The sequence below is a fragment of the Juglans microcarpa x Juglans regia genome, chromosome 1D, assembly GCF_004785595.1.
Source record: "Juglans microcarpa x Juglans regia isolate MS1-56 chromosome 1D, Jm3101_v1.0, whole genome shotgun sequence".
Classification (NCBI taxonomy): Eukaryota; Viridiplantae; Streptophyta; class Magnoliopsida; order Fagales; family Juglandaceae; genus Juglans; species Juglans microcarpa x Juglans regia.
The window spans coordinates 42,628,743-42,652,558 of NC_054594.1; the positions used below are offsets into that span (position 1 = coordinate 42,628,743).

General features: G+C 34.7%; 3 protein-coding genes and 1 pseudogene across 3 annotated transcripts; all 4 read left to right on the forward strand.

Annotated features, from left to right (window-relative positions):
• The first annotated feature begins 536 nt into the window (after positions 1-536).
• LOC121247750 (1-aminocyclopropane-1-carboxylate oxidase-like) lies at positions 537-2,084 on the forward strand. The gene is made up of 2 exons (XM_041146183.1): positions 537-1,246; positions 1,700-2,084. Exons 1-2 carry the CDS (start codon positions 714-716, stop codon positions 2,082-2,084), a joined length of 918 nt encoding a protein of 305 aa, XP_041002117.1. The 5' UTR covers positions 537-713.
• Positions 2,085-7,320: 5,236 nt separating this feature from the next.
• On the forward strand, positions 7,321-9,954 carry LOC121260061 (annotated as a pseudogene).
• Positions 9,955-12,697: 2,743 nt separating this feature from the next.
• Positions 12,698-19,148, forward strand: LOC121247759 (protein SAWADEE HOMEODOMAIN HOMOLOG 1-like). The gene is given in 10 exon segments (XM_041146194.1): positions 12,698-12,906; positions 14,203-14,227; positions 14,230-14,287; positions 14,439-14,484; positions 14,574-14,712; positions 15,575-15,638; positions 17,496-17,547; positions 18,166-18,309; positions 18,578-18,707; positions 18,895-19,148. Coding segments are annotated over 10 exon segments (861 nt in total). The 5' UTR covers positions 12,698-12,846; the 3' UTR covers positions 19,038-19,148.
• Positions 19,149-20,529: 1,381 nt separating this feature from the next.
• On the forward strand, positions 20,530-21,114 carry LOC121247767. The gene has a single exon (XM_041146206.1). The coding sequence runs from the start codon at positions 20,530-20,532 to the stop codon at positions 21,112-21,114; it is 585 nt and encodes a 194-aa protein (XP_041002140.1).
• The last annotated feature ends 2,702 nt before the right edge of the window (positions 21,115-23,816 follow it).

Here is a 23,816-nt window from a genome sequence, read left to right on the forward strand (position 1 = left end):
TATATATCCTATAATTATTTCTAACTTTCTAGCATTACTCGGTAAGAATAAACCATCATATTCATCTCAAGTTGCACTAATTACTCTTTTATTAGAAAAATTATTTTCATCCTCCTCTGGCTTGACATTTGAATAATTAATAGATAAGTAAAATTTTAAAAAAATAATTTTACAAAATTTGCTGATTAGTTCCTAAAAATTCTAGGTGATTCTGCAGAGTATAATATGTTCGGAAAATCGCAAGGTTTAACAAGGTTCTGCAAAGTTGATAGCGAGTTCCATGATGAAGAGTTAAAGTGAGATTCGAATTAGTGTTTGAATTAGAAATCACTAAGGGAAAAAAAAAAAAGATTAAAAAAAAAAAAAGGTGAAAAGAAGAAGAAGGAAGTCACAGCTGTAAGAAAAGAGAGCCCTGAGCCCCCACACACTGTCCTGGCCAAAGCTTGCCACCAAAGAGATGATGAATGGCACTGGACATGCAAAGGATGCAGATAAAAAGAATGCAGATGAAAAAGAATAAAAGAAAAAAAAAATGGCTTGATGGTTCTCGGAAGCAAAAAAAAAAAAAAAAGACATGCCATCATTGCTGCTTCCTTATGCTTTTACTTTTGCAAATCCATCAAAAACAAATAGACAAAATCATATTTTTAACACAAACCTGAACTCAGAAGATTGTCATATATACAGCTCCCGAGTGAGCTTGAGTTATCCCCATGGCGACTTCACCTGAACCCAGGTCCGAAAACCCAATTGATTTTCGTGCCCCGCCTCCCTCTCCGGTAGCCTCCGGACGCCGATCGACTGTCACCAATGATGACATCCTCACCGAATTCCTCCACCACTCCCTTCGTGTCCCCGACCTCATCTTGCCCCATAAGGTCTTTCCCCGCCAGAAATTCATTGAAAGTCCCCCAGTGATTGATTTGCAATCCTTGACTTCCAAGGAAAGTGATTCAATACCCAAGATTCTGGATTCTATATCCGGAATTGGGTGCTTTCAGCTGGTGAACTACGGAATTCCGCCTGAAAGTATGAGTGCCGCATTGGCTGCCGCCACTGGCATTTTCCATGTTCCACCAGAAAAGAAGGCGGCGGCGACGAGGTCGTTGGAAAGGCCATACGGTTTTGAAGAAGGTCATGAAGAGGAGGGCGAGAGCGAATTGAGTGAAGAGTTTGTATGGTGTAGAGATGAAGCTTTGAAGTTGGAAATGGAGGGAGTCTGGCCAGCAGGATATTCAAATTTCAGGTATTTACTAACTACCTCGTCTTGATCAATGTGTTTTTGGCATTTGTGGGCATTGTTTTTTGGCCGTAATTTTTGCATATGAATGGTCAGTGTCGTTAATAATTTTGCATTCAGTTTCTGGTAGCAGATTCATAATAATAATATTAAAAAAAATGCATGTAATTGTTTTATAAGAAATGAAACAAATAATACGATAGAGCTAGTATAAATATTGTATGAAGTCTGCTCGATGTGAAAGAAAATAAGAAAAGGTACATAAAGGAAACAACATGATTTGCATTTCTTCAGCTTCAAGAACATTGTGCAATCGATCAGTAACTTTATGGATTCAGTAGTGTTTAGCATTGATGCACTCACATAATCATTAATTAATCCTCAAGATGTTTGTCAACCAATTATATATATGGAACCTGCATATGATCTCATGCCAAAGTTCTTCGTAATGATCTGCAGCGAGAAAATGGAAGCCCTGATGTTTGAGATAGAGAAAGTTGCTGAGAAAATTCTATTGGCCCTCTGGGAAAGTTTTCTAAGAAAACCAATATACGAAAATGAAATGATACAACAACAAGAACTTGGGTCAGTGTGTTGTCTCTACAAGCATAGCAAGAATGTACCGACCGACAAGTGGTATGATGTGATCAGGATGTTAATAAGGGGTACTGATTTCTCTCATTCCTTGTGTTTGCATTTATGTGATGGGTCTTCAGAGTTTCACGTCTACTCCAAGAAAGGTTGGGTTTCTTTTATCCCAGAGAAAGGTGCCCTGATAATCACTGTTGGAGACCAAATCCAGGTAAAATATTTGGACTCTATTTTCCGCTTGGCTAAAGGCTAAAGTATATATAAAGTCCATGAGATTTGTGTTACCATGCAATAGCGGGCTTATCTGTTATTTGAAATTTAAGTCTCGGAACGGAGAGTATAATCAAATCCAATGATTGAATAGCTCTTCTTATTCGGGATACTCTCAATCGATTATTAATATACTCTCAATCGATTATTCCTTCAATGGTTGGGATGGGTTGAGCTCTCAGGGAAGGAGTTATTGGCTTGAGTTGTTGCTTAGACCCGAGAAGCGGCCCAATAGGCCTTGGAGTGGTATTAAGCCCCTTCCAATAATATTGTGAGTAATCGATAAGATTAGTAATTTAGGTTACGTTTGGATAGTGAGGTATTCTCATATTTTGTGAATTATAATAGTGAAAAAGTAATGAAAAAGTAATTATAGAATATTTAATAATAATGAATAATAGTAAAAAGTAGATGAAAAATAATAATAAAATAATAAATAGTAGTGATGTATTTTTAAAATAATATCCAAACTAGGGCAGTCGTCCCAAATTATTTTTCCTGTAGCTGATTGTTATTTTAGAGCATTAGTATTGGTCTATGCATATGCATATGCAAAATCACCTCTTTTGCATAACCACTTTGTCATTCAAGCAAAATTCTCACATTGGTTTATGCATATTTGAAACAAAATAATAATAAAATATTATTATTTTATTATTATTAATTTTTTGCTAAAATCAATTTTTTTATATATATTTTACAACTAGCATCCACTACATACATTTGACATTAATAATACAAATGAAATAGTAAAAAATATAATTTTTTTATATATTATATTAAAAATATAATAAAATGAAAAAATATATATAATATGTTATAATAATAAAATGAATGTGCATGTGAAAATTTGTTGTGTTGTTGAAGGATGGAGAAAATGAAAGGATTGTGAGAGAGAAAGTGGGTGGAGAGAGAAATAATGATTAAAATATGTTTTGTGGAGTGAATAGTAATTATCTAAATTTAGATAAGCATTGTTCATAGCTAACTAAATATTTGGATATACATAAGCTAATGTAGATGATTTTAGAGTCATATTATACAAATATGACTTTGCATATACATATATATAGACCAATGTGGATGCTCTTATGACTCATTCAACTCGCTATCAAAGGATGATAGCATATAGAAAATTAGCAAAGATGAGGAGACGGCAGGCAAAAGATAAGTGATCCAGAGTAGGGCTGACCCATGTCTTTATATTATCTATCTTAACTTGCATATCGGAGTCTCCAAGATTTCATTTCCCATTTCCTTCAAAAAATGTTTGAGCTCGTCGACAGTGTCCTTGATGTTCTCGACGCAATCCTTAATGACCGCCACTTCGCTACGTGTCAATCCCTTCTTTTTGGACAGCTTTGATATCGTCGATGATGCGCTGCATGCAGCTTTTATAGCCACCGAGAGTGTGGTGTTACAAAGCTTTCAAGGGTTCACTTTGATTTTGGAAGTGTAAGGGGAGAGGGAACCGTAACATACGCACAGCAGCAGCAGCTAAAGGAAAAAGAGATTGTTTTTGCAATACAAAAGAAATGGGGGATGAGATGGGAGGAAGGAATGTTTAGGGCCTGGAAAAGAAATGGGGAGATCAATTTTGACTTTTAAGTTCTCAACTGGCAAACGGGTTGACCCGACTAAAGTTAGGCCAGTTTCTTTCTTGTTGGGCTGGACATGGGTCGGGTCCAAAACCAGTGCGGGTTGGATGATGTGCAGCCCTAATCCAGAGTTGCTTAATTCGATACGATTTAACGGCATTCGATCCTCCAGATCAATGTTACGACTTTTTATTTAAAAAATAAATAAAAAAATAAAAGTCCCTCAGTATCATGAAACATTCAATTTGAAATTCTGGACTTTTTTTAAAAAAAAAATTGTAAAATACATTTTATAATACTGAAATGTATAGATACAATAATTTTACAACTTAATTTTACTCAACTCTTTAATACTCAAATCTGTAATGAAATGTTATTTTTAATGAGTTTGAGTTTAAAAGATAATAATAATTTAGTAAAAGATTGTAGAATAGTAGTAATAATATACTTAAATTAATAATTTGTCACGCTAACATAAAAATATTTTAATAAAACGATTTCTACAAATCTTTTGAAAAAAAATGAAAATCATCCAGACAAAGTCACTTTTTAAAAGATATGTTGAATACAAATTTGGAAGCTCTAAATGTTTATTTAACATTACTCACGTTTATGCTAACAGTCTAATGGTCTGATGGTATATAACTCGATTTTCTAAATAAAAAATTTCAATTCGAAAATCCCACCCCCTTGTATAAAAAGAAAAAAACATTACTCACGTTTAAATGATTATGACAGTTAAAATAAATCACCCACTCGCTATATTATTTCTCTTCTCCCGAAAAGTTCTCTCAAAACCCATCTCGTAATATCCTCCATTTGCCGTCAAGAGGGGTGTGGGAGTTTTGGCTTCTCATTCCCTCTTACCCTTAGTACTTTTCAACACTGTCAATTGACTTTTGTCCAATATTTTCCTTTGTTTTCCAAAAATAACATGGAGATGAGCCGATCTATTGATTTTCAACCACATAGATTTTCAACCACCTTCGACTGTCACATGTAGCTCCACAAGACTCCTTAATTGTCGATCTGTTAGCTTATGGAAGAATCGCGTCCATTTAAGTAGCGCGTGAATCTCAACCGTCGCCGCATCACAGTGCTTTTTCTGCTGTCACGCGCGGTAGAAATGGGATCAGCGGTCTTGGATCTTGCAGATCCAACAAACATCTTCTCACCAGCAGTGGTGCCTGATTCTCACGCACCTTTAAAGCCATTGATGACTTTTTACCGGTGTATCTAACTATCTACCAGATGCTATTTTCTTATATCACCACTTATCTTAACCAAAGATCGTGAGAAAAATGAAGTGGACATTTCTTTCAACCAAACTGGACTAGTAAAATGAAACACAACACAATCTACTATGAGTCTATGACTTTTAGTCGTAGTAGTGTCACAATCCGTTTATTGGATTGTAAAAAAATCACTTTAAATGACTTCTTTTTGTGAGAAATGGGTAGAAACCATTGATTTCAAATCTTTTTTTTTTATTCTTTTTTCCTTGTTGTATTAGTTGGTTTGGAGATGATTGTTGGGGCCTCCTACTTTTTAGACTATTGTATCTTGTAACTGTTTAATATATATATATATATATTTATATGAAGCTTGGTTAGAAAAAAAAATGATTATGATGGTTACAGAGTCTGTGAACCAAGATTATAAAAAAAAGATACGGTAAGGTCAAATACGGGCAAATTAGGGGAAACGTCTTTCAAAAGATCAGGTTGTCGAGAAAATGTTGACTTTTCTTAGCAAGTCATATCTGCAGTAGTGATTGGTTGATAGTTTTTCAATCGTTCAAATGTGAATAAGATGATGAATGTATTAGATTCTACTACATATCCAGTGTGAAAATTAATTACTTCGGTATTTTAGATATCTTAAGCTGGAAACTCTGAAATTATTTCGAAAGTTTCATGTCTTCAAATAATATGGAGGAATTATTCAATGGAAAAGACCGCCACATCATATACATTCATGTATAGTTGTAGTTGGTCCAATTCTACACCATCCCAAATTTTCCTAATTCTTCCAACTCTTCACCTCTTGAAGTGACCCGGCACTGGAATATTGGCTTATTTTCTGTTCTATTACCCTAATTGGTGGCTGACTTTAATCACAAACTTAGAGAAAGACATTTATAAGGTTCACAGCCAAGCAATAAGCAGCATAGCATTCCTCACGTGCCTTCACTCTTGACGGAAAAATATTTGTTAGATCACTTCTCTTAAAAGTTTAAACTGATGAGATGAAAATTAATAGATTTAATTATTTATATTATATTATTGATATTCATGCTCACAATTCTTTTTTAATGAGTGAGTTTCATATGTGAAATATTTAATTAAATAAAATAAAATAAAAAGTCAAATTTTGAATTTAAAATTTATATTTTAATATTATATAAAATCATCACTTACATGCCAACAAGTCGAACAGTAAAAGTAGAGTTAGGCTGCTTGGTTTTCGGTTTTTGTAAAAAGCTGCACGTGCAAAAGTGAATCCACCAAAATTCACACGTGTGATTTTGTCATTTAAGTTTTAAAATTCACGCGTTTAAATAGTCACTACCCAACTCCAACGTTATGATTTATGCCTTGATACAGACAACCTGGCCCATTGTAGACCTTGAGAGCCCCAAGCAGGCCTACCAGAATTTTCAGCTTCAACAAAGATAGAAATGATGACAAACAGTTAGAAACAGGTCCCTCTGCAATTTCATGATCAAAGGTTCACCTAATCACCTTTATGGTAATTAAGCAGGAGACCCCAAAATTTAACATACCATACAAAATAATAATGCTATGAAATGTCAACAAGTTGTACTAAATAGTATGATTTTTTTTTTCCACGTAAAAATCTAAATGTATTAAGAATGAAAAATGATATTTATAATTTTAGAATATATACGTCTTGCATATTTATTTTAAAAAAATTAAATAAATATAAAATCTATATAAAAAAATTATTTTTTTAATAATTAGCCTAATTTTTTTAAAAGTAATGCGCGAGAGTTATATATCCTATAACTATTTCTAACTTTCTAGCATTACTCGGTAAGAATAAACCATCATATTCATCTCAAGTTGCACTAATTACTCTTTTATTAGAAAAATTATTTTCATCCTCCTCTGGCTTGACATTTGAATAATTAATAGATAAGTAAAATTTTAAAAAAATAATTTTACAAAATTTGCTGATTAGTTCCTAAAAATTCTAGGTGATTCTGCAGAGTATAATATGTTCGGAAAATCGCAAGGTTTAACAAGGTTCTGCAAAGTTGATAGCGAGTTCCATGATGAAGAGTTAAAGTGAGATTCGAATTAGTGTTTGAATTAGAAATCACTAAGGGAAAAAAAAAAGATTAAAAAAAAAAAAAAAGGTGAAAAGAAGAAGAAGGAAGTCACAGCTGTAAGAAAAGAGAGCCCTGAGCCCCCACACACTGTCCTGGCCAAAGCTTGCCACCAAAGAGATGATGAATGGCACTGGACATGCAAAGGATGCAGATAAAAAGAAAGCAGATGAAAAAGAATAAAAGAAAAAAAAAATGGCTTGATGGTTCTCGGAAGCAAAAAAAAAAAAAAAAAAAAGACATGCCATCATTGCTGCTTCCCTATGCTTTTACTTTTGCAAATCCATCAAAAACAAATAGACAAAATCATATTTTTAACACAAACCTGAACTCAGAAGATTGTCATATATACAGCTCCCGAGTGAGCTTGAGTTATCCCCATGGCGACTTCACCTGAACCCAGGTCCGAAAACCCAATTGATTTTCGTGCCCCGCCTCCCTCTCCGGTAGCCTCCGGACGCCGATCGACTGTCACCAATGATGACATCCTCACCGAATTCCTCCACCACTCCCTTCGTGTCCCCGACCTCATCTTGCCCCATAAGGTCTTTCCCCGCCAGAAATTCATTGAAAGTCCCCAGTGATTGATTTGCAATCCTTGACTTCCAAGGAAAGTGATTCAATACCCAAGATTCTGGATTCTATATCCGGAATTGGGTGCTTTCAGCTGGTGAACTACGGAATTCCGCCTGAAAGTATGAGTGCCGCATTGGCTGCCGCCACTGGCATTTTCCATGTCCCACCAGAAAAGAAGGCGGCGGCGACGAGGTCGTTGGAAAGGCCATACGGTTTTGAAGAAGGTCATGAAGAGGAGGGCGAGAGCGAATTGAGTGAAGAGTTTGTATGGTGTAGAGATGAAGCTTTGAAGTTGGAAATGGAGGGAGTCTGGCCAGCAGGATATTCAAATTTCAGGTATTTACTAACTACCTCGTCTTGATCAATGTGTTTTTGGCATTTGTGGGCATTGTTTTTTGGCCGTAATTTTTGCATATGAATGGTCAGTGTCGTTAATAATTTTGCATTCAGTTTCTGGTAGCAGATTCATAATAATAATATTAAAAAAAATGCATGTAATTGTTTTATAAGAAATGAAACAAATAATACGATAGAGCTAGTATAAATATTGTATGAAGTCTGCTCGATGTGAAAGAAAATAAGAAAAGGTACATAAAGGAAACAACATGATTTGCATTTCTTCAGCTTCAAGAACATTGTGCAATCGATCAGTAACTTTATGGATTCAGTAGTGTTTAGCATTGATGCACTCACATAATCATTAATTAATCCTCAAGATGTTTGTCAACCAATTATATATATGGAACCTGCATATGATCTCATGCCAAAGTTCTTCGTAATGATCTGCAGCGAGAAAATGGAAGCCCTGATGTTTGAGATAGAGAAAGTTGCTGAGAAAATTCTATTGGCCCTCTGGGAAAGTTTTCTAAGAAAACCAATATACGAAAATGAAATGATACAACAACAAGAACTTGGGTCAGTGTGTTGTCTCTACAAGCATAGCAAGAATGTACCGGCCGACAAGTGGTATGATGTGATCAGGATGTTAATAAGGGGAATTGATTTCTCTCATTCCTTGTGTTTGCATTTATGTGATGGGTCTTCAGAGTTTCACGTCTACTCCAAGAAAGGTTGGGTTTCTTTTATCCCAGAGAAAGGTGCCCTGATAATCACTGTTGGAGACCAAATCCAGGTAAAATATTTGGACTCTATTTTCCGCTTGGCTAAAGGCTAAAGTTGTACCTAGATATTTAGTTATTAGTATGTCTCTGGAGCTTTAATTGGAACACAGACCAAGATTGGCCTACCATGCAACAAAAAGATTGCATGACATTGATTCATCTTTTTCTGTGAAATATCGAGAAAAGCCATAATTTGAGCCGTTGACATAGCATGAACACCATTTTTTTCTAATATTACGATGACTACGAGAAATCTGATTATTTATAACTAGTTATTTTTAATGAAAATGATTATTTTTTATCAAAATGAGTCTATTTTTATCTTAAATAGTCGTAAATAGTCATTATTGTTGTAAATAATCTGTCATAAATGTTTGTTTTTCTTGTAATATATATATATAATTTACTCGTATTTCTATACATGTTCTATTGCATTGATATAACGTTATATATTCATTAACATTTGAATTCGTTATTTAAAAAATAATAATTATTAATATAATGGTTGATGCATAATGCCACGATACTTTCCACACAGTAGTTTATGTGATCAAGCAGTAACATGATTATGATTAGCCACGGCCCACGACACAAACACACCATCATCATAAAAAAACACAACTTGTTTTGTATGATGTTTTGGTACCTCTAAAGGCATATTTGGACAGCTGTATTGGACGTGCGCTAATCATAGCATATGAAAAAATAAATTCATCAAAGTTCATGGGAAAATGATGACAATTTGTACTAACCTCTCACTTTTTCTGTGTAAATCAACATCTATATGAGAAATCATACTTGGCTTATTTTAATTTCCTCCTCTTACGTACAGGCATTAAGTGGTGGACACTACAAGCATGTGATAGGAAGACCAATCTTTAAAGATGAGAAAGATGACTGTATATCAATGGCTTTCCTCTGTTCCCCTCCTCCAACCGCCACCGCTGCTGCTGCTGCCTCCACCGCCACAACCAGCTGCTCAAAAACAAACAGGGAAAGGACTATCTCGCTGAGTCAACAAGCCTTGGTGGCTTTGTTTTTGACTCTTGTATACCAAATTTTCATTTACTTTTCAAAGAAAATTTGATGTTTGTATCCAAAATCTGTTTACAATTATACATATATACTCTCCTCTTTTGGTTGCACACACTGTTGTATAAATATTTGCAACCTACACCATTAATATTAACTGAACCATCGTCCAAATCTCATCGTTGGAAATCTAGCATGCAGTAGACAGAAACTCCTAGGGAAAAAAAGGCTGTAATCATCCTCACTTCAGCTCATTCTATGTAATTATTACCCGATTTGTAAAATTAAACTCGTGTCATGTGACCAATTTTTTAAATCATCTTAATAATCAAATCTTAATTTTTAATTAAAAATATAGAGAAACTCATATTGATTTTTGTTTTTTTTACATATTATTCAAAATTAAAAAAAATATATAGTAACTTCTGGATACCATTATTAGTATTATTAATTTTCTTTTTGTTTGGACGAAACCCATTTGAAGGGAGGGTATATCAAGGGCTATTACAATGAAAGTCTAGTCGCTGGCAAAGAGGAGGCTCAAAGACCAAACAACTCGTCTCGATTATGGCCTTCGGGATCAGAGAAGTACCTCGGCTTCTACTGGGTTGGGTTGCATCAACTTCCGAAACTTCACCGCGCAGGTGGGCCGACCAGACTTTGATTATAATTGGGACTTTTGTTTTGTTTTTTTTAGGGGTTGTAAATTGTAATTATGCTGTGGTGCACGAGGCGACGGGGAGAACTTGATGCGAATTGGATTATGGGTCCTGCTTGCGGTCGTCCAGCTCTTACTGCTGGACATTACCCTAGTTCATTCTCTTTTCTTTTCTTTTTTTTCTTTTATTTATTTATTTATTTATTATTATTATTATTATTATTATTTAATTTTTAAATATATAAAAATAAAAATAAAAAATACAAATTTACTGATAATAAATTTTTTAAATATTTAAAAAATAGAAAATGATAAAATTACTACTAAATAACAATGTTTCAAATACCGTACCGTACCAGCCGTTACGGTCGAAATATGTCGTACTGGCCACTGGTTCGATATAGATATTACATACATTTTGTACTGACCTAAATACCGGTTGTACCGGCCTATATTTCTGCCTGTATTGACCTATATTTCGGCCTGTACCGGCCGAAATTTCAGAATTTAATTTTCTTTTTTTTCAAACTACAAGCTCATTTTTTTACCTCTAATTCAAATTAGACTATTTAGAATTTATATATATGTATTTATATATAATTTATTTATATATAGACTAGTATTTTGGAATATAATTTATATATATAACTTATTCATATATCGACTGTTCTGAAACGGTATATGAAACGGTACTGGTATCGAAATATTTCGTTCCAATGCCTTGACTGGTACGGCGTCCAGTACGGTATTCAAAATATTGCTAAATAACAATTTGTATACAACTATGTAATAAAATAATATTATTTTAAATTTTATTTTAACTTCTATTTTTTATTTAATGTGTTTAAATATAATAAAAAATATTATTATGTTTAAAGTTTCTTTTTTTTTTTTAAACAATTTTTAAAATTATCTATAACAGTTCTTCTAGGTACAGTTGGGGTGCGCAACGGCTGCGGAGTCGGCTGATGTGTGATATATTAAAAATAAATAGATGAAAACAGATGAAATCTGACATTCAGACATTCAGACCAAAACAGAGCTTATTCTTCATCTGGATCTTGTGTCTTCATCTTTGTGTGGTCTAGCATCTTCGTCTTCATCTCTCACATAAATTGATAGTATTGTATGGGATGAAAGGTTGTAGCTTCTCCTTGACTATGAGCAATAGATGTATCGCAGATGGTGGTATTGTCCTTGTTTAGCCCCACTTTCGTCTGCATCTTTTGCTGCCAATGGTACCCTTTGTTTGAGGCAGCCACAGAGACCATTTCTCCATTCATGAACCCCGCCAGGCACCTTCACAGGTCAACTAACAAAACTCATTTATTTACAAAAAAAAAAATTCAATGACCCATGTCACATAATTCATTGATGATATTGGATAAGAACAAATATATATATATATATATAATGAATATTAATAAAGAATGGTTAGGTCCCAATTAGATTAGGGGAAAAAAAGAGAGCATTTATGAAACCCTGACCTACCTACTAGGGTTGTTCACATGATGTGGCAGTGCCCATCGTTTTGGGAGAAGATGAATACTTGTGAATCTGTGATCATCTATCTAGTTCAAAAAATGAGGCTTTTGATAAAGCTTGGAAGCGTCATTGTTCTTATCATTATCTTTATTCAACTGAGCTTGTAATTCCACGAGCTTTCTTGAATGCGGACGGCTTTTGTGACAGTGTCGTTCGTAGTACTTTTGATCAAGAGTTATGTCTCTGGAGCACTGCAATTTGTTCCCATTGATTCTCTACACCTCCATGGCTTTGGATTTGAGTTAGAAGAAGAAAAAGAAGATGCGAAGAAGAAGCTATGTAGAAGAAGGACTCTGTTTGGGATGAAGGCTCGAAGGATGCTGAAGAAATAGCACAATGATATTCATGTGGGTCTGTGAAAAGACGAAGTAAGGGAGGGCAACGAGATGGAACGACCTGTTTTGATGTAAATGAAACGCAGCGTTTCATTTTCCACGTTGGCAGACACTCTCCAGCAATTACGCTGGGCGACTGTATTTAGTGTTTTTCTATCTATAAATTGTGATTGTTAGCTATCCATTCTATCCTTTATGAATTACGGTAGAACCTAGGCCATATGCTTTACCGATATGGCGGGTTTGACGCGGTTTCGGCCGTTTGACCGGTTTTTGTACACCACTAGTTAAAAAACCGTAGGAGTAAAAATCCACACGTGTTCTTGGAATGCTAGCGTGGCAAGTTCTAACTGGTCATTGATAAAGCACCAATATGACATGCGAGTGAATCAAAGAACACAGAACCCCGAGAAAGTTGAAATCCTAAAACCCCCCGAGAAAGAAACAAAAACCTAGTAGAAGTTACTGACATAGAGTGACATTCCGCCCTATCCATCCCTCTTTCCGTTAATTGACTCTCTCTGCGCAATGGACTGGTTTAAGCGAGAAGATTCCGATGATTCTTGCTCTGAATTCACTCTTGCTGAGGTAATCCATCTGCCTCTTGCTGTATCCCCTCGTTGGTTCGTCATTTTGCAGCTTAATCTAGGAAATTTAACGACTTAGCTGTGAACGTATTCTTTGACTTTTTTGTTCTGTGTTTCGAAATGCGATTTTTTATAATGGGTCCCTCACTCATATGGTATTGTGGGTTTGCCAATTCTTTTTTGTATCCTAACTATCTAAGCTCATAAATGTATTTATTGCTACCAAACTTTGAAATTTAGTGTTGCTCATTTCGTTTACAAGAGTGTTTAAGAATTCCAATGGAGGAACTACAATCGATGATGTAGCTTGGTGCAGAGTCTGTTGCTTTGTCTACCCTGCATGATTGTGCATTTGTGCTCGCTATATACCAGTGGCAATATCACGGTTGCAGATTTTATTTTTTCGAGATTATGATTGCATTTTTGCAAGTAATGCATCTGCAACTCCAAAAGAGGGGGAAAAAGGGAATGTTGAGGATGAAACCTCGAAAGTGTACCAATATCACTTATTATTGCATCCAAGGTTTTATTTTACTTCTAGTCTCAGTCTGTAAAATGCTGTAAAATTTTGGTTATGGGACTTGTTTTGTACAGCACCATCTGACTTTTGTTTGCACATTGGACATAGTGAACAAGCACAACAGTCAACAACAAACGACATCCTTACCTCTTCTAAGGATATGATTTAGCATGTTGTTTCATATCAAGTGGTCTAATTCTGCTTTCAGAAGGAACTTGACGGTTTATGTTTCTTTTTGCTTTGACATGCGACAAAGTTTCGAGTTTAGCTAATCATCTGAACAAATTTTTTTTCGAATTATGTGTCTGTGCTGGAGCATCTTGTGACATCCGAAGAAATGGTTTTTGATGAAAAAACTAATGGACGTACAGTGCAATTTTGTATGCTATCATGGGTATATTATGGTCATTCTACGGTCATTCTACTAACCGATATATGATTGAACCATGTGGCCTACCTTCATAAATATTATCTTTCTTCTGAGGCTGAACGATTCAGGAAAAGAGAGGATCTAGTGTGGATATATTTTGGGTTCATCAAAGCTTTCTAGTGCATGACAATAGTCAGTGTGTGTAACATTCTTTTAGACTTGTAATAAGCATGGTCCTTCATTTTGCCCTGATATATGGCACCCTTAGCTCAATTGTCGATTTCATGAACCCTGATAGATGGAATATATTGTGTTCTTTTAATTTGCATTTTATGTTTAATATTACCGTCACACTGATCTATTTTGCCTAGCTTCTACAATGATTATTAATTTATGTTCTTTTACAGATTATGGAAATGGAAAAAATATTTAAGGGGTAGGAGAACAATCACTGGGTCCAGAGTTTTTCCAAGATATTGCAACCAGTTTTAGGTGAAATCTATTTCATTCATATCCTATCCCTAGTGTAAATGAGTGAAACCCTCTTTTACAGTTATATCCACATTATGCGCTTCCTTAAAACGGGCTTTAACTAATCATCATATCCTATGTTTCTCTTCCTTGGCCTGCTTTATCACTGCAGTTCCTCAGCAAGTCGTGCTGGAAAATCTATCATAACACGGCATCAGGTTTTTATGTTTCTTTTCTCATCCAAACTCTATTGTCTTCTTTTCATTTGAAGGTGTTGTAACTATTTCTTGTTCTAGTTTTGTTGTAGGTGGAAAGTTGGTTCCAGAATAAACAAGAGCAGCCGCTAGCTAAATTCACTCCCTCGCACGGTGTCGTGAAATTATTTGTTGATACCCCAGATGCACCTATTTCGAGCAATGCACCTGAAAGTTCTCCAAGTCCTAAGGGTGAATTTTGTTTGTCAGCATGGGTGGAACTGTTGACAAAGTAGTTTAGGATATATTCCGTTAATGAATTTCTATGGAATTTGAAATTAAATGCTCATTTAGTGGTTTCATATAAATAAATTTTCAGAAAAAAAGGTCGTTTGATTTATAAAAGAAGTAAATGTAAATTCGTCTGCTTAAAGCTCACCAAAAAGTTTTCTTGGATGTTGCTTCAGGGTTGGCATTTAAACATGAGTTTGCTATGGCTTCATGCTTGATAATCCCAACACCTTTTACAACATTCTAATTCTGTAATATTTTGTTTTTTATTGCATGGTTGCATAAACTGGTGGGCCCCAATTTAGGAACTATTTGTTTGCTTATGAAAAGGTACTCACAGGCTTACTGGTTTACTTTTGTGTGATTTGTAAGTCACAGTCTGACTTACTATGTCGGTTGTGTACTTGTGTAATTGATATCCCAATTCATTTACAAATGGATTGCATGGTTCAGTTTCCAATATCTCTTATCTAGATTATACTTAGTATCTTTGCTGCTTATTCATAATCAACTGTGAATATTATATCATTTTCTTTTGTTGTAACAAACTCTTGTTTGTTTTAAGCATTCTCAATTTTCCTCCGTATCTTGTCCAGTATTGTGGAGTGATTATTCTGCTACCTTTTCTTACTTGATAACCATTTGAGATGATTATTTTGTGGCAATTTGTAGAGTGACATATTTTTGGCAATTTCAGTTGTAATTATGCTATGTTATCCTCATGTGAAGCCATGGAGGTGTACTGTGATTCCAAAACCCAACTATTTTGCTTATTATGGTAAAGCTGAAATCTTGCATGCAATTTAATCCAATTTCAATACAGGTAAAAGGATCATAGATCTATCAGAGTTGTCATTTGAAGCTAAATCATCAAAAGATCATGCATGGTGAGAATGTGTCTAATAATTGAGAAAATTCAAAGCGTTATATATAAATGCTATATTTGGTTTTGAGCTATTTTAACTAGTTGCTTTAACTTATATGCCTTCAATTATTGTTTGTGTCTACTTATAAAAAAACAAATTATTGTTTGTGTATGGAATGCTTGTAATCCTGAGGCATTTTCAAGTTCCCCAGGGAGATGAGAGACCCGTGAAGAATGTGGGTATAGCTACTTTTATGTCTGGGCATATTATGATTGTCCAATCTGATTCCGATTAAGTTGTAAAAATGAGTGTATCCTCTTCATCAACCAGGATACAGTCCACATTATTTTGTTTAAATATGTTGAGAAAGTTTACTGGCTTGGTTTGAAGTTTGCTATTTCCTTGGTCTTTTTCCCTCTAATATGCCCCACTTGAAATAATTGAATCGGCCAAGGTTGGTCATATGGGTTTCCTTTGGATATTTCAGCTCAAATTGAGAGCAACCGAGACCACTTGTAAATTATAAGACAAAGCATAAACAGGATAATGTGCTAGAGAGAACTTTTCAATTAACCAAGACTTGTCTGTTACATGTTGTTAGAGGACATGGTTGTAATTAGTGTAACTTATGAGGATATAATTTTCATTTGCATGTAGTATGTATATGCTGTTGAACATCAATGAATAATAAGTAGTATTCTTTCTCTATCTTCGACTACACATGTAAAGGAAGCCATTAGTTCTGTGTCTTTTAAAATTTTAAATTTTAGCTTAGGAAATATGGGCACAGCTTGAAGCTTCTTTTTTTAAGACAAATATGTTGTCCATTGGTATTTAGGTTTGTCCTTGACTCCTATAATGAATATGTTGGAGTCGAGCTGCTGCTGTTCCGACTTTGGTCTCTTGAAGACATTATGAAATTGCATGAAACTATGTGAAGTAATTGCATCAAGATGACATGATGAATGGAATAGACTATTGTATTGCTTCTTCATAATATATCCATATTGCCACCTATAATCTTTGATGACAGCTGGGAACTTCAAAAAAAAATTGAGTCATAATATTAATTATATAACTAAACAGAAGACCAAGAAAGTAGGCACCAAGGAACAAATGGTTTTTGTTAAATGTTCGACTCTGAATTTTTGGATCATTTAGAAAATCAATTCAAAGGACACAAAGCTTTTGACTTTAATTAACTGGCCTCGCTAGACCTTGTATCTTTCTCGGTATATCCAGATAAAGGTAGGAGCATAAATTGTAACTTTCTGAAGCTACAAATAACAGAACTCTGTTAGAACATTTTCTGTCCATTCAATGTCTACTTCAGTGATGGGTACGATTTTATTGGAGTTTGATGTACTTTTTTTTTGTTTATTTTTTCAGTTGCATGATAGTTTGTAGTTATTACCCATATATGGTTAGGAATCATTACCAACTTCAACCTCCACTCCCCCTAACCCCAAACTTCGAGGTTTGACCCTTTTCTATATTGCTTGAAGTTAATGACATATCTTATTGTACTTTCAAGTATGTGGTTTTCAATAGACTAAATGATCTTCAAGATAGTTTTCTGGTGTACAATCGCTGCCTCTTTTTTAGAATTGTATGTTGACTTTTAATTAGTTCAGACTAAATGTTGTCGATGTTGAAAGTTTAAACGCTTGATGAAAATTGGAAAAGATTAAAGTAGTAGTGTACCTCAGACTACCAGTTCCATGAGCTTATGATATAAATTTACCACATCTTAGAAACTCACAAATTTATGTTTATGTCCAGGATGGAAATCGGTTCCTTAATGTATAACCTTAGTTGTGAATATTGTAATCTCCTTTTCAATTGAGTGGTAAATGAAATATTTCTATCGCATTCCAGGTACGATGTTGCGTCATTCCAGAGTTACAGATTTATTAACTCAGGCAAACTTGTAAGATTCAGTATCAGTTTTATTATTGATCAAGTACTTTTGGGTAGTACAATTTTCTTAATGTTAGTGCCTTGCCTTCGTTAATATTATGAAGGAAAAGACAAAAAAAAAATATTGTGAAGGAAAAGAATAAGTTGCTCCAGTGGGTGTGCTAAAAGAATGGCAACTACCTGTAGGAAATAGGAACCTGATGTGCATGGTCAGATTTCAGGAATCATGTTGGGAAGAAGCTGTTACAGTTCAGATTATAACACCATTAACGAAATTTTCTGGTTATTTACTGTTCATCATTCTCACTCTGTATATCACTATTAGCAAAATAAAAAATACTAGTGTAAGAAAATGATGTTTAAGAATTGCTTCATATTCTGAAGAACGCACATGGGCATGCTCTATCTGTACAACAAGGAGCTCTTGTTGGACTCCACATTTTGTGTGGGTTCTATCATTTCCTCAAAAAATCAATCTGTATGCTAAACTCTCACATAATACAGTGGGAGTTGTGATGCTGTCCAACAAAGAAAAAACACAATGCGTGATATTGACCAAACTACATTTTTTTGATAAGATATTGACCAACCTACATAAAATGTGTGGAATCATGTTTATACATTACAGGAAGTTCGTGTACGATTTGCTGGCTTTAGTAATGATGAAGACGAGTGGATCAACGTGAAAAGTGGAGTGCGGGAACGGTCTATTCCTTTGGAACCATCTGAGTGTGAGAAGGTGAAGGTTGGAGATCTTGTGTTGTGCTTCCAGGTAACCTTTTTCTTTTGTTTCCTTTGTGTGTGTGTGTGTTGTGTTTTTTGTTATAATTTTTAAAATTTGATATGTCCATTAAGCTGGAAAAATCATGCATTTGAGATGATTACTTCTTACTTTTGAAATGTCCATAACAATCAACTATCAAGATTATCGGGCCAGCAATAAATTGGGAAGAAAAAAAGTGGAGTACCTGGTTAGATGGTCAAAAACTTTCCCAGATGTTAAGTGTTCTTATCTTTCAACTTCTTATTCAAACAATCAGGAAAGAGATGATCATGCAGTTTACTGCGATGCCTATATTGTGGAAATCCAAAGGATACCACATGACATAAACTGCTGCAGGTGCATCTTCGTTGTCCGCTATGACCACGATTACACTGTGACTGAGGTAATGCAGGACGCATGAACTGTCTCTCTCTCTCTCTCATTTGCATAGATTTTGTGACGCATTGAAAATTGTTTTTGCATATGTCCGGGTGTGTGAGACAATCAAAGGAAAGGCAAATCCTTTTAGTATGTGATGATTGCAGTTCAGAAATTCGAAAACCATTGACATTTTATGCTGCCTGATTTCCCAGGAAGTTCAGCTGGAGAGGATATGTGCCAGGCCTAGAGATTATTCAGGGTCCACTTCTGATGTCCAGACAGGGCTCACACAATATCATTCAAGGCTCAGCTTTGATATAAATGATATCCCAGCTGGAGTCAAATTTCCTTTTTAACCTACATTATCCAATGCTCCAATTATTACCATTTCCATTAACTGTAAATTGTACCTGTGTATTTTTTTTTTAAGTACATGACCTCTGAAAACTTACGTTTCGACATTGCAAGTAGTGGTCAAGGAACAATGTCTGATCCTCAACCAGTTCCGCATGCTAGGCGTTGGCATATTTGAAAGTATTCATCATTAAAAATATCGACATAATCACACCATCACACTTTAAACTAACGTCTACTAATTAAGATAACATAGGTGCATGTATTAATAATGTTTTGGCTTTGCTAGAATTCATAATCACACCAGAACCTAAAATTTACAAATCAAATAAATATCTATTTGATTACCATAGGGTATGGTTTATGCATGTGTGGGAAAAAAGTTTGAACTCAAATTCAAAGAATCTAGACTTGGAGAGAAATAGATTGGAATATTTATTGAATAAGTTAATATTATCTACGTGATTTATTATAGGTTCGTATTCTATTTCTTTTTAAAAGTTTGAGCAAGAGTTTAGGGGATACTTGGTAGTGTTTTTCATCTCATCTCATTCCATTTTATTTCCTTCCTAAACATCATTCAAAAATAAACATTTTCAAATTAATTATTACATTTTTTCTAAAATTTTAAATAAAATATAAAAAATAATTCAGTTTTTTCAAATATCAAAATAACTATAATATTAAAAAAATTATATTATAATAATATTTTAACTTTATAATATTTTTATTCAACTTTTTTTCTTTTTTTTTTCAAAATTTTATAAAACATCATAACTTAAATTATTTTACTAATATTTACAAAATATTTCACAATTATTTACAGATTTATCATCTCATATCATTTCTCAAGCATCTCCTATCCCAATCCGAATTAATAATTAGTAAATAAGAATAATCTCTACCCATCTGTATTTGGGAAACTCTTTATTTATTTTTCAGTTTTTAATTTTTGTTGGTTTCCTAGTTTTCGAAATCGGCTCCTTCCATCTGTGGTTTTGCAGCCGTTGCATTTCAATGCATGAGACTTTGTACAAAATCTTGTCGTGTATCGATCATCTCACTGCATCAACAAATTGAAATTGAAAAAAATAAAAAAAATAAAATCCCCACACCAAACAGATTTTAGTCCAAAGGAGTTTTGAAACTGATTTCAAACCCGAACGAGAAGTTTCAAACCCGCGCCACCAAACACGCACCCTGCCGCGAACTTTCTCACCCATCGCCACTCCACTAAAGCATATGAATTCAGCAAAATAATAAAACACCATAAAAGCAATCAAATTCCGTGTATCTTTTGGTCATTTTCAAGTGCAAAGTTAAGACGCTGGAACCCCCCCTCCTCACACCTCCGTAGTCCCCTTTATATACCAGTACCCACTCCCTTGCCCAATTCGCCTCTCAGACCCATCTCTCTCTCTGAGTCTCTCTCTCTCTCTCTCTCTCTCATATTAAAAAGAAAAACCTCACTCTGAGAACAATATAATCGCAGAGATGGAACCAAACGTGCCAGCAGTGATAGCGAAGAGAATATGGAGCATAGCACGTGTAGCTTTCTTCATGTTGCGAAAAGGCATATCCAAGAGAAAGCTAATGCTCGACCTCAACATGGTGATGAAGCGTGGCAAGATCGCCGGAAAAGCTATCACCAACCTCATGTTCAACCACAACCACCACCACCACCACCACGCCGCGTCCTCGGCCCCGCGCGAGTACGAGTTCAGCTGCAGCAACACCCCCAACTACACCTTCCACCTCAGCAATAAGCGCCGCCACCACAGCCACAACAACCATCACCACAGCCACTTCTTCGCGTGCGCCCACGCGCCGGCGACCCTAGACGATGACTTAGCCACTATGAATGCTGTTAAGGCGGTGCTGATGGAGATGTTGAACAACGAAGCTGCGGTGGAGGCATCGCCGGCACTCCCTGGCTTCGGACGGAGCCCCATGGTGAGGCAGCTGAGGATAACGGACTCGCCGTTCCCGTTGAGGGAAGCCGACGAGGACCCCCGCGTAGACAAGGCTGCCGAGGAGTTCATAGAGAGGTTTTACAAGCAGTTGAGGCAGCAGAAGTGATTAATGGCGGGAGGATTAAAGAGGAGTCGGTCTTAATTATAAATTTCGGGCGAGAGATCAGCTTTGTTATATATGGACGTTATATCTATTTGGGACGAGACGACCTCCACGTCTTTGTTCGGATCACAATAAAATTATTGTACGAAGTTTCAGTTTTCCTCTCCCCATGTTCATCGGAAAAAACGACAGAAAAATAAAAAAAAAACTGTAAGCATTATGTGTATGTCATGTCATCTTGGTAATCCTAGCTAGCTAGCTAGTAGCTAGCTAGGAGAAGGAAGTTTTCAGACTGTAATGTAAGGAGGGAGAGATGTGCATACTACTTCAGGGTGTTTCCAAAGCATAATTAATTTCCTTCTTTTCCGTTTGTGTTCATGAAAATAATACAATAAAGAGAACTATAATTAGCTACACAAATGAAGTGATCGATCTTGGTACTGTTAATGATATTCCAACATATAATGGTTTGCCAATTCATAGTACAGTACCACAATCACTGCTATAATATGTTTGATTTTCTAGATTCTATTCTCTTTCTTCTTCGTTGGGGACGGGAGTACTCATGTTGCATGTCTTCGATTTTTTTCTTCTTTTGTCCTTTTTTTTAGGGGCTTTTTTCTTTATCCTCAGTTTTGACTTTAAATCCAAGTAATCTTCTTCTGAAGTTTTAGATCTAACTGATTGATTGACCGACTCTCAAAATATCTTATTATTATTTTTTATTTTATTATTATTTTATTATTACTTTTTATTATTTTTTATTATTATTCAATATTTTATTATCACTTTTTCATTACTTTTTTATTACTATTCACAAATATTCTCAACACTACAAGAACAACGGGTATTTATGATTTTTTTTTACGACAAAAATAACTATTTATGATAAAAATAGACTCATTTTAATTAGAAATAATTATTTTACTGAAAATAACTAGTCGTAAATAAACAGTTTTTTTATAGTACAAACATTTTTACTATCCAAACGTAAACAGACGTTCATCTATTTTTTTTAAAAAATACTAAGTACCTTACGTAAGCACATTAATGTACCATTTTAACAAGACAAGTATTTAAATTTCTTCCTTAATTTGGTGAGAGAAATTTCAATTGTGAGACAGAGGTAATATTCTCTATAGATATTATTTTGCCCTTAGTTTTCTAGCTAGGAGGGGGGGATATCCTTTTTATTTTTAGTCTTGCCTTTGGATCTATATGCAGATCATTTCCATTGATTCTGAATCTAGCTAGTTTGCCAGCCATATTGCATGCACGTTCCAATTCAAAGAACCATTTTTTGGTTAAAGTATTCATCATGTTGTACATGAGTGTATAAGAAGTATAAAATAATAATCCTCCTCATTTCATGTAAAGTATGTAATTGCTTTTTACAGCCTAATTAGTACACTGTACACCACCAAACCATGCATCCTCCACAAACACCTCTCGATCTATACGATTCCACTATGTTAAAGTGAACCCATTGCTGGCCCGTCCCTTCCCAAATTGATCACCTTTTCCTTTTCCTTTTTCTTCTCGATTTCATTTTTCCTTTAACTTTTGGTTTCCAAGTTTTATAAGAAACCCCTTTACTGTTTAGGTTAATTCTATATAATTGATCGAACGGTACATACGTACCTAAATATATATATTGTAAAAGGCAGTAGTAGTGATCATTAATTAACGTATTAACGAGATCCGCGTAATCCAAGTTAATCTTATTTTTTGTTTGGTGGCCCTATCAAGCTTAAGCAAAACTTAAGCAATGGGCATTCGGTGACCTTAAATATTATCTCTAGTACTTTAGACTGGATATTTCAAAATATTATAGTTTTCCTATATATATATTTTAGAAATTAATGATTATATACACAACAATATATATAATTTGCATGCATGCAGTACTACTACTTGTACTAAAACGTGATATTGTTAATTATAAATTAATGTATTTTTGAGTTGAAAGGATCGCTCGCTAGAAACACATATACATGAGCGAGCTAGCTAGCTTACTGCATTGGCGATAAAATTCTAATTTTCTTAGTTCTCGACAAGTTATCTTTAATTAGTAGTAAAGTCCAATATGTTGATGTGAACGGCCATAATATAATATAATATAATATACAAATCGATCGATCGAGCTGAATGAATATATAATATAAATTATTTATTTATTTATAATTGAGGGAAAAGATGATCTGTTTTTGATATATACATTATGGATGATCGAGGGGCGCGCAAGTCGTTTTAACTTTTTCATATAGAATGAAAGGTGGCAACTGGCCGGCAACACACAAAGACACCCATAAAGCCAAAAAGTTTAGGTGAAGTGTTAGGTAAAAGTGTGAAATTCAGGGAAATTGCGGGACAGATGTCGCCTTTCGAACTCACATTTAACTTCATTTGATGTGATCACGTCTAATTAATCTCGAACAAAGCTTGATATATAATTATCAGCACTGATCGATTGATCAGCTTGATCGTGATTATAATTATTAATCAGCTAGCTAGTATTTTTATTAAATAATTAATTTATATATATATATATAGTTCGCTCGCAGCTGCCTCCAGTATATACTAGCTAGCTAGTACCTGATCTTTACAAAACCCTAGAAACGAATCACAAGGTATGCGGGTACTGTAGATCACCATCTTATAATGTACACCTAACTAGCTTGCTTATAAATATGGCGGTTTGAATA

What these genes read in the sequence shown, in the direction of transcription:
- LOC121247750 (XM_041146183.1), top strand. Translation starts at nt 714, where the DNA reads ATGGCGACTTCACCTGAACCCAGGTCCGAAAACCCAATTGATTTTCGT. An exon ending in GCAGGATATTCAAATTTCAG is followed by an intron (nt 1,247 to 1,699) that starts GTATTTACTAAC and finishes AATGATCTGCAG; the next exon opens with CGAGAAAATGGAAGCCCTGA.
- LOC121247767 (XM_041146206.1), top strand. Translation starts at nt 20,530, where the DNA reads ATGGAACCAAACGTGCCAGCAGTGATAGCGAAGAGAATATGGAGCATA.